At 42.6% G+C, this 13,921-nt stretch overlaps 1 protein-coding gene across 1 annotated transcript; it reads left to right on the plus strand.

Annotated features, from left to right (window-relative positions):
• Window positions 1-588: 588 nt before the first annotated feature.
• mfn1b (mitofusin 1b) lies at window positions 589-13,921 on the plus strand. Its single transcript, XM_085449184.1, has 18 exons — window positions 589-730; window positions 1,157-1,314; window positions 1,428-1,563; window positions 2,224-2,386; window positions 3,719-3,843; window positions 3,925-4,033; window positions 6,027-6,134; window positions 6,244-6,397; window positions 6,633-6,700; window positions 8,126-8,247; window positions 8,504-8,630; window positions 9,847-9,951; window positions 10,331-10,433; window positions 11,030-11,256; window positions 11,337-11,507; window positions 12,209-12,405; window positions 12,647-12,781; window positions 13,006-13,921. The coding sequence occupies exons 2-18, from the start codon at window positions 1,167-1,169 to the stop codon at window positions 13,073-13,075; spliced, it is 2,268 nt and encodes a 755-aa protein (XP_085305310.1). The 5' UTR covers window positions 589-730; window positions 1,157-1,166; the 3' UTR covers window positions 13,076-13,921.

Below are 13,921 nucleotides of genomic sequence, written 5' to 3' on the forward strand. Positions count from 1 at the left end.
TTTGCTGTTTTGCTTCCACCACACTTCATGCACATCTCTCTTTCTTTCTCTCTCTCTCAGTATACTTCAACAACAGTTTCCCGTCTAAAAATCTGTTTTCTGCATTATTCGCTTGCTTGTTACGCACAAGTCTACCGTTGTTTACAGCGCTGTCGGTCGCTGTTTAACTTCAGAGGTAATGTTCATATGTTGATTAATGGTTTTCTTTTGTTTCTGATGTACTGCAGAATATTTTTATAAAATTCCAGTCCAGGAAAATCCCCTTTATGTTTTTCTGTGTTTTATCTTCAGCTACTTTGACACAAAGGCATCTGCTGTGATGCTCACACCTTTGATAAAGTCTGGAAAGTGTCAGCTTCCTTTTTATAGATAGAAAAATATGTAAATGTAATGATCTGAATTATAATATTTCTGACTGTCTGAGGCAAAATTTCCCAGATTTAAATCGAATCGAATTGAATCGAATCGGAATCAAATCGATTCTAGAAATCAGTGAGATACCCAGCCCTACTTTCTAGTGTTTCTGTCAAAGCTGCATTTTATTTTGAAAAGTTGTTTCGGAAGCATACTTCTTCCTCTAACTAACTTGGCGCTGTGACATTACAGTGAACACACGGGCCAGTCTGACAGCAATCAATCTTCCAGTAAGCAAAGGAGATCTCTGCATTGTCCACCCGGATCTATATTATTTGTGTTATGAGAAGAGGACGCGGGCTCTCTTTGGACAGCGGTGAGGAAAAAAAGTAGCGCCGGGGCTAATGCTAGCTTACGGCTGCCTGTAACATGACCTAGCTTAATCGGTTAGCCTCCAGGACAGCACTCACCGTGAGAGATTTTCAAGTGTTACAGCTGCTAATAACTAACCAAGAAAAGCCGGACATATGTGTGTACAGCTACCTATCTGAACACCGTGTGTAGCAATGTGTAGGAAGATGCACGGCGTCACTGCTAACTCTTGTTCGATAACTTTGCTAAAACACTTTTAATAAACAATCCATCTTCCATCCACTGCAGTTTGATACTTTGATACTTGAGTTATGTAACTGTAATATTAAGATCAACAGAAGTGTTTCGGCTCGATCCAAACTGTGTTTGCGGTGTTGTTCGTGCCCGCTGATACGAGTGTGTTTGTCCTTGCTGACGCCTCCGGTTTCAGATTGACCAGCATGGCTGCGGCGCCTCCACTCAGACGGACAGACTCGGCCCGGGGCGAGTTTTCCCCTCTCAAGCACTTTGTTGTGGCCAAGAAGACGATAAGCGATGTGTTCGAGCAGCTACTCCACTACGTGAAGGAGACTTCAGAGTTTGTGGAAGGTGAGAGAAGTTTGCCTGGGAGCTTCTAACACCGACTTCTTGTCAATCAGGAGTGTTGGTGCAGGAGGCGCACAGCACTTGCTTTTCTTCATGCTGTGTTTTTGTGCTGACAGACATCAGCGGGAATAAAGTTTTGGAGAACATCGCAACTCAGGATCAGAAGGAGCAGATTAAGGCATATAGAGACAAACTGGCTGTCATCAAGGAGGTGCTGGCACGCAGGCACATGAAAGTGGCCTTTTTTGGCAGGTTAGTCTACCTGTTGACCAGATTTATTTTTATTTAATGACATTTTATTAATAAAAAGTTTTTATTATCGGTTTACTTCAGTTATGTGTTTGTGAGATTTAAGAAGATCAGAACAGGTATTACAATATAAACGGTGTAATGAGGTGTTTTCACATCCAGTTTTACTTTTTATGTTTACTTTCGTTGAACTATAATAACCATGATGCTTTACACATGCTCTACCAAAAGCGGTGCTATTCTTAAATGGTATTTTCCAGAGTGGGTTTTTTTTTTTGTGACGCTCTCAGTCGTGGGAATGTAAAGCACTCTTTTCCCTGTTGTGTGGATAGGTGTGTCTTTACTTTCATTTTCTTTAACTATGAGTCACGTGCCTCGAGTAGTTACTTGACCGTGAAACTAATGTGTTACAGCAAAACAAGCATGTCCTATATTAAAGTAATTCAGTCAGATGGCAATAAATTGCACCATACAGCAGCTGGACTAGCTGAAAATAACAGGAACTTTGTACATAACACTTTCATTTCTTTATGAGTTTTTAAAATTATGAGCACACTGAGCAACAACAGGTCTCACTTGCAAATGAGACCTCGAGTGTCAGTGGGACTGCCTGTGTGAATAAAGGTTAAATAAGTAAGTAAAGAATCTGTTTGTTGATCTCAGGACCAGTAATGGTAAAAGCACAGTGATTAATGCCATGCTGAGGGATCGAGTGCTGCCAAGTGGTATCGGCCACACCACCAACTGCTTCTTGAGTGTGGAGGGCACCGATGACGATAAGGCCTACCTCAAGACAGACGGCTCAGATGAAAAGAAGAGTGTCAAGGTAAGTTTAATTCAGAGGCAGCAGAATGTTTTTGGAAGTTTGCGAGCTCTGTCTAGTAATTATGTGCAGCTGATCCCCTCCAGAGAAACCGAGGACAAAGTTTATGTGAACACACGCACCAGAATGCCACCGTGGTCGTTAATCAGAGCATCTGCTCACACTGCTTGCCGCTCTTTCTATCATACTATACATTCTTATTCTTGTTGGTTTTTCACAGTTGCAGATACATGTAGAACTTGAGTAGCTAAATGGACTGGTTCTTCTATGGCGCTTTCACACCAGCACTTATTTCTGTGTAAGTGCTTTCTGTCTAACTTCACACACATTCATACTCCGATGTGTCTGCAAGCATGCAGAATGGAGCAGCCAGGGATTGAACCACAAACCTTTCAGGTAGTCGATGGCTTCAACATTATGCACTCCACACTGTATATAAATGCCACTTGTTCTGCACATATTCAACTCTGTATATTTTATATATTTTATTATTATTATTATTATTTTTTACTATTTAATTTGTAAAAATGTGTATACACACACACACACACACACGTAGGAAAATATTTAGTATACACATCCAGAAATGCATACACTATTATATATTGTACATATATTTATTAGTTTCAGGTTGGCCATTCTTGTATTTTGCTCGTTTGTGTTGTTGTGTTTGCACATCTCTGTTGCTTGTGGGGCTCGCACACAAGAATTTCACTCGCATGTGCTGTGCCAGTGTGCCTGCACATGTGATGTGACAATAAAAGTGATTTGATTTGATTTGATTTGATTTGGCTTGCTCTACCTCGTGAGCTACAGCCACGTAAATAGTCAGTTGAATGCATATTGAACTGGGCAAAGGCTGAACTTGTAGCCATGTAAGAACATGTGACATGAAGGCAGGCTGTTTACTGCAGTGTCAGGTGTCTGAAATTTAAAGGAGACCCTACAGTCTTGTTTACTGTGTGGAGCTGAGCGGCTTCGTCTCACCTTCCTAATAATCAGTCCGGTGTTTTTACGTGTTATAACTCAAGTGATTAAAGCTAGGTGGGTTTCCAAGTGGTAAATTTACTCATATTTATAAATAATGCGCTTCTACTCGAATCAAGCACTCAAAGCACTTTTCACTACAAGCCACTTTTCTTCCAGTCATACAGACCTAAGGTGCTTTGTTAACACTCTCTCACACTCTGATGGATTCTTGGGACAATTCAGCACCCTTCGGTGGTTTTTAACACATTTTGGTGGCTGCAAAATGTGCTATAATTTTCATTTGCATTACTATAAACTTTTTGTGTAAATATTCCTAAGATCAGTGGATTTCCTCCCTGTCTGCAGACCGTGAACCAGCTGGCTCACGCGCTTCTCATGGATGAAAGCCTGGATGCCGGCTGCCTAGTACGTGTCTTCTGGCCAAAGACAAAATGTGCTCTGCTGCGAGATGACCTGGTGCTTGTAGACAGGTAACAGGATCAGATCTTCGCATCTGAAAAGTCCACCTATCTCGTACATTTGGTGTATTTGACCTCCCTTCTGACTTCCAGCCCCGGAACAGACGTCACGTTAGAGCTGGACAGCTGGATAGACAAGTTTTGCCTGGATGCTGATGTTTTTGTGCTGGTGGCAAACTCGGAGTCTACACTCATGAACACGGTAAAGTGTCTCACACACATCAAACTCATGTTTGGCTGCTGTCCTGGTGTCACTCTGTTTCAATAATTAGTTGCAGCGGCACTTTCATGCGTAGATAGGGAATAACCCGAGCTGGGGAAAAGGCCGGATAACGTTTTAAATCATCGAAACAGCTCCATGGGTGAGCGCCACTCACTTAAGGATTGATCAAAGAAATTCCCTCATTGTTCCCGCTTGTAATTCAGCTCTGAATTTTGTCATCGTATTGCCAGCACCTGTCATCTTATCTGATCTGTCTAGTCAGCTTTTTTCAGATTGCCTATATGCTTGTGTCAGTCATTAAAACCATTATTAGGCTTGTTAGTTACTGATATTTTATCTGCTCTTTCTTTGTCAGTTACTTGTTTAAATGTATTCAAAGGAGCTTGCAAAGAAAATTTAAATGTATATTAATGCATATATTGATAGCTATTAGATGATAGGGTCGCTGTGTCCGTCGGCCCGTTGTCACCCGTCATTGCTCTATAAGCCTCTAAGTTTTTAATTTAAGTGGATGGTGTCCTCCAAAGGCCTATCTCCCCTCACCACACTCCCTGCCGGTAACTGATGCCCTCAGGGGTCGGTGCGTTGGTGGTTCTTGGTGTCCGGGGCTGGGCGCTCAGGCATGTACCAGCTCACTCCCGGTGACTACTTGGCGGGGCCTGGTGCCTGTTGGTCGGTCAGGTCTCTTCCGGGGCAAAGGGGGGCCTCCGGCCTCTGGGCCTGCGGCTCGGTTCACTCTGGCACAGCTGGCTGCCGGCAGAGCCGGCGGGCACGCCACCGCAGCCCCCTCTGGCTTCTGCTCCGTGGCTACTGGGTGACCCCTCATCTAGGGCTCTCCTCAGCTCTTCCCACACTCCAGTGGTCCTCCTTGGACTCTCGTACTCTGGGGCCTCTGGATGTCTGGGGCCTGGATCTCTTCCATGCCTGCTTCATGCCTTGGGGGACGGGGCTATGGCTCTCTACATCCTCTAGCAGACCGTTACATGGGGAAACCTTTTGAATACAAGCGCGCTGATCCACACAGGTGTGCACGCAGGTGTTCACTGTTCATAGACACAAACTACACCTCTATTGGCTGCTATTTCCAAGCACATTGTGCACTGTCGTTCCTATGTGCTGCACAACAACATTCAATATTTAGTATTTACTGCTGTTTACACTTGGCTAGATTAACGTGATGGTGTTGTGTTTAGTATGTTGCTTTTTTTTTTTTTTTTGCTTGTTTTCTCTTTTTCCTCTCAACAGGTGATCCGGGAGATTTTTTTTCTTCTTTCTCTTTTTAAGTGCCCTTTCTCACTGTCCCGCTTCCCTTCTGTTTTTCTTTTCCTTCATCTTTCTTTCTCCCTTTCCTATCCCTCAGTCATGTCTGTCCCATCTGTAACAACTGAAAATAAAATAAATAATAACAACAAAGGTCGATCAAATGGACCAATACGGCAAGGCCGTGATGATCCATTGGGCAAAGTAAATCCATTGGGTATCCTTGTTGGTCTTCAGACAACAATTCTGACGGCTAAAGAACTCCAAGTTTCCAGTTCTGTGAGTGCCAGAGGGGCCGTGTGGATGTTCTCTATGCTGAGCTGATAAGAGTGCAACCAGCCAGTGTTTATGCCTGACCACAAACAGACCCCACTCTTCTTTCTGTCTGCACATTCATGCAGCGTGAAGCTAAACACAGCCAGTCACAGAGATCTTTAGCGCAGCTGCAGTTCTTAAAGGCAAAGCAGACTTGCATTCCACTCTGGGCTTTTCTGTAGATATAAATCGAGGATTTATGTAAATAACTTTGATGGCTGAGTAGCAAACATAAAGCTACCATTTCTGCATAAGTGTGCAAACCGTGAGGATTTTTACCCCTGCAGTCTGCACCCTGTCAAATCAAGCAGGAGCTTTGTTTTGGAAAGAAAGAAATGACTTCCTGTCTTTACTGTTCTGCACTACTCAGACTGTCCTTTAACTTCTTTGCTTCTAGGAAAAGCACTTTTTCCACAAAGTGAATGAGCGTCTTTCAAAGCCGAACATCTTCATCCTCAACAATCGCTGGGACGCCTCAGCAAATGAACCAGAATACATGGAGGACGTGAGTATGGGATTGCTGTGTCATCAGCCTCCAATGAAAGAGATTGTTACTTTGAGAATAAATAATGTAAAAAACCTCATACGTGAAGGTGGCGTGTCTTCTTTTTCAGGTGAGGAAGCAGCACACAGACCGTTGTGTGAACTTCTTGGTGGATGAGCTCAAAGTTTTGGACAGTGATAAGGCACCCAACCACATTTTCTTTGTCTCTGCAAAGGAGGTGCTCAATTCCCGTATGCAGCGTGCACAAGGCATGCCTGAAACAGGTGAGGATACAGGGGAGGTCGGACTAACAAAGTGTACTACCCAGATTTCATACACGTGTGTTCACCAGTGTTACGCAGAAGCCTTGATATCAATATAAAGCAGAACTATGAATGAATATTAAATTAGAGGTTTAGATGTTTACATCCGATGTGAGTCAAAGTATTGTACGCGTGCATTTTTGCAGTCATGTTCAGAACTTTATGATCTTTCTAATGTGATTAAATTGTCCAACAGGTGGCGCTCTTGCTGAGGGCTTCCAGGAGAGACTGAAGGAGTTTCAGTGCTTTGAAAGGAGGTTTGAGGTGTGTTTGTGTGCGTTTAGGAAAACGAATACATTGAAGCGTATATTCCAATGTTTACTAACAAACTGAGTGTTGGATGGATGTTTCAGTCGTTACAAATATAGGATTCAAAGAAACATTAGGTTGCATGGATGCCTGCTGAGAGCTGCAGTTAGCGCATCGTCAGAAATTACCGCTGAAGAAAGAAGGGAACTCACCGCTAAGCTAACTGAGATTGTTTCCTCATTCATTGTGAGCAGGAGAAGAAAAGAGTGGCTGCTCTACAAGAAGCAGAACTTAGCTTGTTGCATAAGTCTGCTAACATTTGTGGAATAAATAAGAAATCTTCAGATGTTCCTTTGCCAGCTCAAAGTAGTAGTAGTCTGTGTGTTTCGATGTTTAAAAAAAAAAACCAAGAGTCGGCGTGAGTCTTCCCTCGAGCAGTAACAGCTGACAGAAGCAGCCAGCTGCTCAGACTTTGACTCCCGCAGAGCCGTCCACTCGCTGCGCCTTTTTTACATCAACCTGCGTCTTCATTGCTGAAATCTAGATTCACTTAGGTGAGGGCAGCCGTTTGTTTTATTCCACATTTTTTTCATTGAGTTTTCTATTGCTGCTTTTTTTTATTTATTTTTGTTTAATTTTGCATCTTATTGTGGTATTTTGTTTTTTGTTGTATTTTACTGTATAGATCCTGGGAATAAAAGCACATAGAATAAGAGACATTTGGCTTCACTGGCAGCTTGGTCTGGCTGTTGGGGTTGTTAGTGATGGATGCTGGAACATCAGATTACATCCAACATAGGAAAATGTTAAAGTAGGCAGTTAGCAAGTTAGCATACACTTCTCCTCCTCCTTTACACCTGAAATAGCCCAATAAAGGAGGAATTGTTTGGAAGAGAGCATATCAGACAAATCATCATACAGCTGGGAAAGGGGAAACAAAAAGTGCTCTGTGAGAAAAACAAAGAAAGCACAGTTCTGATGACGTAGATTTACTATATCGTTAGAGAGCTGCTTCTGTCAGGGTCAGGAATCTGTTTCCAGTAAGTCATCGCGATACTCTTTACTTAACTTAAAATGAAGAACAGCTACTTTAAATCCCAACATGACATAAATTCCTACTTATCTATGTTGCACTTCCTCCTTCATTCTGTTGCGTTTGTGTTTAAATTCACTTAATATGTTGATTTTTATTTCTTAATTTTGTTGTGAGATCACCAACACACTACTGTGACCAAATGTGGGCTGCGTGACACAAGATACGCACTCTGCTGCTGTCGTTTCCACACCTGTGTTTCCATTTCTTTTCTTCTTCTTTTAAGTCAAACGTAGCAGGTGTTTATCTTGTCCTACATTCGTCCCTGGTGGCGTGCAAGTTCCCGCACGGCGTCCAGCAGCAGCCACAGTAAATGTCACAGTAACTTGTGTGTTATGGCCTCGCAGGAGTGTATCTCGCAGTCAGCAGTGAAAACAAAGTTTGAGCAGCACACTATCAGGGCCAAGCAGATCACAGAACAAGTCAAGAGCATAATGGATGCCATCCACATCGAGGCCGCGGAGAAGAGGTGAGCGCCCACTACGTTTTCTTTACTTATAATGTCTGATCTTCCTCCAGCTGAAGGGTTTCTAGAGATAAAACATCAGCATGCTGAAAAATTATGTGATCATTTGAGTTGTCAACATGTGTTTTTTTTTTGTTTTTTGTTTTTTGTTTTGCTTCTTTCTGCTGTGCAGGTCTAATCAACGTTTTACTGTCAAGTTATTTACCTGCTAGTTTGCATGTGTGACAGCATTTCCTGTTTGGGGGGTGGGGGTCTTCAGAGTGGCGGCACTGGAGGACAGAGAGTATCAGATGGATCGGCTGGAGTTTGTCAAGAATCAACTCAACCTGCTAGTCGATGAAATTAAAAAGAAGATCAAGGCGATCAGTGAGGACGTGGAGTCCAAGGTAACACTGACAAAAGGAGAAATTGATTTTTTTCTACCCTGAAGGATCTCCAACCTCAGATATTTACTTTGTGATTACACCAACACATGCAGTGCTAATTATCTGCTGATCACTTAGGTGTTTCATCTCATCATAGTTTTTAAGGAGCCAGATATTACTATATATCAGCTAAGAGGTTTTTTTTCTGCTTATAAAACAGATTTCTCGTTTATTTATGAACTTGGTCACGCTGTCTGCTTTTATTAGCAAACACGTTGCCAACAGCAGATGGCAGGGTGCCCTCTGGTGGCCAAATTATGCATAATCAACACCTGATTGAAGGGTGTTTCACCTGTCTCTTCTTTAGATCAGCTGATAAATTTATCAGATGTTATAAATGCCAGTAGGTCAGCAAATAGCAAATATTATATCAATCAATCAATCAATCAATCAATCAATTTGTAAGCAACATTTAAAAACCACACATGTTGACCAAAGTGCTGTACATAGTAACAAAAGTAACAAGTAGAACAAACACGCACAGAGAATAAAACACTCAGTCATGAGTAAAAGCTAGAGAGTAAAAATGTGTTTTGAGACAGGCTTTAAAAATGTCAAGTGTTGGAGAGATCCTAATCTGAAGAGGCAGACTGATCCAAAGTCTGCTCCGTGTGTAGCCTGCTGCTAGGGACAATCAGAAGCAACTTATCAGCTGACCTGAGAGATCTGTTTGCAGTATTTTTAGTTAAAAGGTCAGAGAGGTATGACAGAGCTAATCCATTTAGAGACTTAAAAACAAGCAATAACATCAATTCTACAATGCACTGGAAGCCAGTGTAAACGAGCCTGGAGAGATATGGTCATGTTTACGAGCGCCTGTCAGGAGTCGGACTGCAGCATCCTGAACTAGCTGAAGAGCAGAGCCTGGCTGGTACCGAAATAAAGACTATTACAGTCGTCAAGCCTGGATGAAATAAACGCATGGATCACTTTCTCAGAGTCAGCAGGTGACAAGCTGATTAACAGAGCTTTTGTCTGTTTCCTTTCTCCTTTAAATGAAAGTAACTTAATTACCTCTATATGCAAAAATAAAACTGTAATTGTTTTTTTTTTTCTTCTTTATTTCGCTGATATTGAAATTGGAAAAACTTCTTGATGCCTGGACAGAAACCAGAGGAAGCTCCATTGTGTGTCACTGACTAGATCAACTTGAGCTCCCATGTTGCGTTTTATCCAGGTTTCCACCGCCATGGGGGAGGAGATCTGTCGCCTTCATTTAATTGTTGATGAGTTCCACTGTGACTTCCACCCCTCACCTCAGGTCCTCAAAATGTACAAGTCTGTAAGTAAAGGCAGCATAAAAACACCTCAGACGAAATAAAAGCCAATAAAATGATGTTCTGCTTAGCCGGCTGTAAGGGTCAACAATCGATGCTCATTAAAGTTGTCTGCTACACATTGAGTCACCAAGCAGATAAACTGCCTGTACATACTACTTGCTGAAGTTTCTCTCTGCTACACTGTGTACTACACACATTTAGTTTAACTTTATCTGACAGGCCTCTGAAAGCATTTAGCATCTGCTAGCTTTAGCACTACAGTGTTCCAGTTTCAGTTTTAGTGGAATAACAGATGCAAAGTCTGCATAAACACTGTGACAGTGCCATGCATGCAAAGATCCTTTTTTCCATCTGACCTCTGACCCCTGTTGCTGTTGGCAGGAGCTGCTGGGTCACGTGGAGGAGGGGATGGGCAAGAATTTGGCTTTCCGCTGCTCCAATGCTGTCAACGCCTCTGTTCAGTCCACCCAGGAATACATGATAGGTAATTCACGTAACACGGATGTTAATGAATAAGAGCTCCTTTGCAATGTTGCAATATAAAAGCTGAAGTCGTTAACACAATTTCTGAAAATGGTTTCATCTCTTAAGAAATGGATATTTTTTATTAGAAAATGGCTTCAGGGCAGCATTTTTTCGCTCCGTCACTCATTCGCAGCATTGCTAAACTTGGTCAGAACCTTTTTGCCTTCAGGCTGACGTCTGCTACACCCTGATCACTGCTATATTTACCCTCCTCGCTGAATGCCGTCATTCCATGCCCCATTATGCGACAAATGCGTCACTGTCATGCACGCATGCAAGCTGTGCTCGGTGACAGTGATGTTGTAAAGGTGTTAATGTGCCCTCTGATGAAAAGACTTCCGGAGCTGTTCTATAAATCGGTTTCTCTTTTTCCTTGTAAGGAAAAGTGCAACACAAACGTGTCATATTTGGTTCTTAACTTTGAGCCCAGCAGGTCCCTAAAATTATACCAGCTCCAAATGTGTCCAAATGTGAATGTCCTCATTTTGAAGGGCTGCCCACTTAGTGTCCAAATATGCCTTCTCTTCATTTTATGCTGGGATTCTCCCTTTCCAGAGAGCATGCTCCCTCTGCTTCCCTCTTCAACCCAGAGCCAGGTGTCCATGCTGATGAACAGCAGGAAGTTTGACATGAGTTACGACCTAAACTGCGCCACACTTTGCAGCGACTTCCAGGAAGACATTGAGTTTAAGTTTTCGCTGGGCTGGAAAGCGTTAGTCCACCGCTTTCTGGGATCTGCCAATGCAGAGAGAGCTCTTAGACTGGTGGACCAGAACTTTCAGGTGCGCACCAATCAAGAATTATTATTGTAATGAGACTTTTTCACATCCTATTCTGAAAAACTCTGCTTGTCATTCCTTAGACACCTCGCCCAGCACTGCCTCAGACCCAAACACCCTCCTCCTCTGCGCCCCCCACGACCGTGGCAGTGCCCAACCAGCAGACAGCCCTCATGACCCAGGAGGACCTGATAGTAGCCATCGCTTCCCTCAATTCCCGCACTTCAATGGGCGTACTGGTCGTTGGAGGAGTGGTATGTTGTGTCTGAGGTCGTTTTTAATTCCAACATATGAAATATGGTGTGTGAGTAAGGAAGACAGTAAGTCCATTTTTTTTATCTAGCACATTTCAAACAAAAGTGATTTACAATAAAAAGAAGAAAGAAATAGAAGAAGCTGCTCTTAACCACAGCACTGGTTTCACTGTCAAAGATGTTTGAACCTGTTTTAATAAAAGGAGCCCGAGAACCCAGGTCTCATTTTAACCTCTCAGTTAATAGTGGACAGTCGAACAATATGAACTCTGATTGGACATATTTAACTGTAAGAAACTGTCTTGACATTGAGTTTTTATTTGTTGCACTCCCTGAGCTTTGTTATGGACCAGGGCGTTCCAGTATTCAGAAATCAAAAGTAATGTAAAGTTCAGCTAAATGTCCAAAACTGTGTGTCCAACGAAATTCAGGCCTTATGTTTGCCACCACTGAACTAACATGTACCATGTACTCCCAACTTTGTGATGTGCATTTTAGCCTGTTTAACATTTTCCTGTTAAAAATGGTTGATATTTGTTCCATTGTAGCTCAAAAGGATTGTTTAGACGACCGTCTTTGTAAACCTATAGAGAGAAGAGTAGTATTTGCAAATACATGGTGCTGAACTCGACATGTTTAATCTAAGCTTCCACCACTGAAACAGCAAAATAAGCATGCTTCACCTGCCTACTCTCTCTCAGGTGTGGAGAACCGTTGGCTGGAGGCTGATCGCCCTGTCAGCCTCTCTCTATGGCCTGCTGTACCTATACGAGAGACTCACTTGGACCACGAAGGCAAAGGAGCGTGCTCTGAAGCGGCAGTTTGTGGACTATGCATCCGATAAAATGCAGCTCATGGTCAGCCTTACGAGTGCAAACTGTAGCAAACAAGTCCAACAGTAAGTGTGCTGCCTTTCATATCATCTGTCTATCCAGTGAGCTGACGGTGTGCACTGTGAACCATCTAAAAATCATTTCTGCCACTTGCTCTTCTGTGTGCATGAACAGGTTATAGCCTCATGGTTTTTGCTTCCCTCCTCCTGCCTCCTTTCCTAATTTAAACCTACACAGCTCAGCCCCGCCCTCTGTAACAGAGCTAAATAAATAAGCAGTGCCACACTGTGCCCTCTGTGTTACCAGGGAGATGGCAACCACCTTTGCTAGGCTCTGTCAGCAGGTGGACCAGACGCAGAAAGAGCTGGAGGCAGAAATCCGTCAACTGACAGCGAAGATCGATCAGCTGGAGAGCATCCAGAGCCGCTCCAAGAGCCTGCGGTCAGTCCAGCTCCCTCTCTTATCGGGAATAACGGGAAAAGTAAAGTGTCTGTCTGGGAATTTATCAGGAACCAGTGTGGGGAACGTTAACGTCTCAGATCAAATGAATGATAACAGTAATTGGAAACGTGTAGTTGAGTTCTACATGACAGATATCACAAAATGTTATCTCAACCCAAGAAGGTAATAAGTCAAGTATTTCTCTTTATACACGATGTGTGCAGACATAAAGCCACTGACCTGGAGAAACAGCTGGAGGAGTTCACCAAGCAGTATTTGCAGCCTGAGCAGTGAAGATCCTGTTCTTCATCGCTCCACAGTTCAGCTCTCACGGAGTCAGTCATTCCTCAGTTCGGTGCCACGTCACTGCAAGATCGCGCAAACTACAGCCGAGGTTTATGCGCTGATGTTTTGATAATCAGCTTCTCAATTATTCATTTATAATTGTGTTGGTACCCCGGGAACAGTTTTCAATTTGAATAGCCACTTGTAATTTTTTCCCTTCTTTTTGTGATTTTGTAGATTTGACTGTTAATCTAAAAAAAAAAAAAAAAAAGACGATTCTTCATGATTAGCAGAGAGACGTGCAAAGGCCCAGACACAACAGGGTCTGCTGTATGTCAGGCTCTTCTAAAAGCAGTGAACACACCTGAATCCTGTGGTGCAGATATGCTCCACGGGTCACGGTTATCCTGGTCGGCGTGCACACCACCGGTCGGGTGCTGTATTTGGACACTAATGTGCTTCTGACTGTGAATATTTCAGTAACCTCTATGGAGCAAATCAGTACGACTGTACGTGCATCTGTTTGGTCACATCTACATTGTGTGAAAAACAAATTAATTTAATAATGAAAGAAAACATTTTCACAGTTACAGGAAGCTCAGTAAATTCACTCAATCGTTTGAGTACGATTGAAAAGCTGAAGCCTTGTCGGCTATTTTCTAATACTTCAAACTGTATAGAACAAAAGCTTTCAAAATATTCATATATATATTTTATAATACCCTATTTTATTTATACCCATTACCCGATGATGACTACACCAGTGTGCACTTTGTAAACTTTTTTTCCTCAAATGTGTCCTGAAGTATGTGTAGATTTTCCAAATTGCATTAAAACTGCAACGATCTAAAACGA

Source organism: Copadichromis virginalis, linkage group LG23, assembly GCF_057382275.1.
Source record: "Copadichromis virginalis isolate Kocher_CV1m ecotype Utaka linkage group LG23, C_Virginalis_male_GT1.1, whole genome shotgun sequence".
Classification (NCBI taxonomy): domain Eukaryota; kingdom Metazoa; phylum Chordata; class Actinopteri; order Cichliformes; family Cichlidae; genus Copadichromis; species Copadichromis virginalis.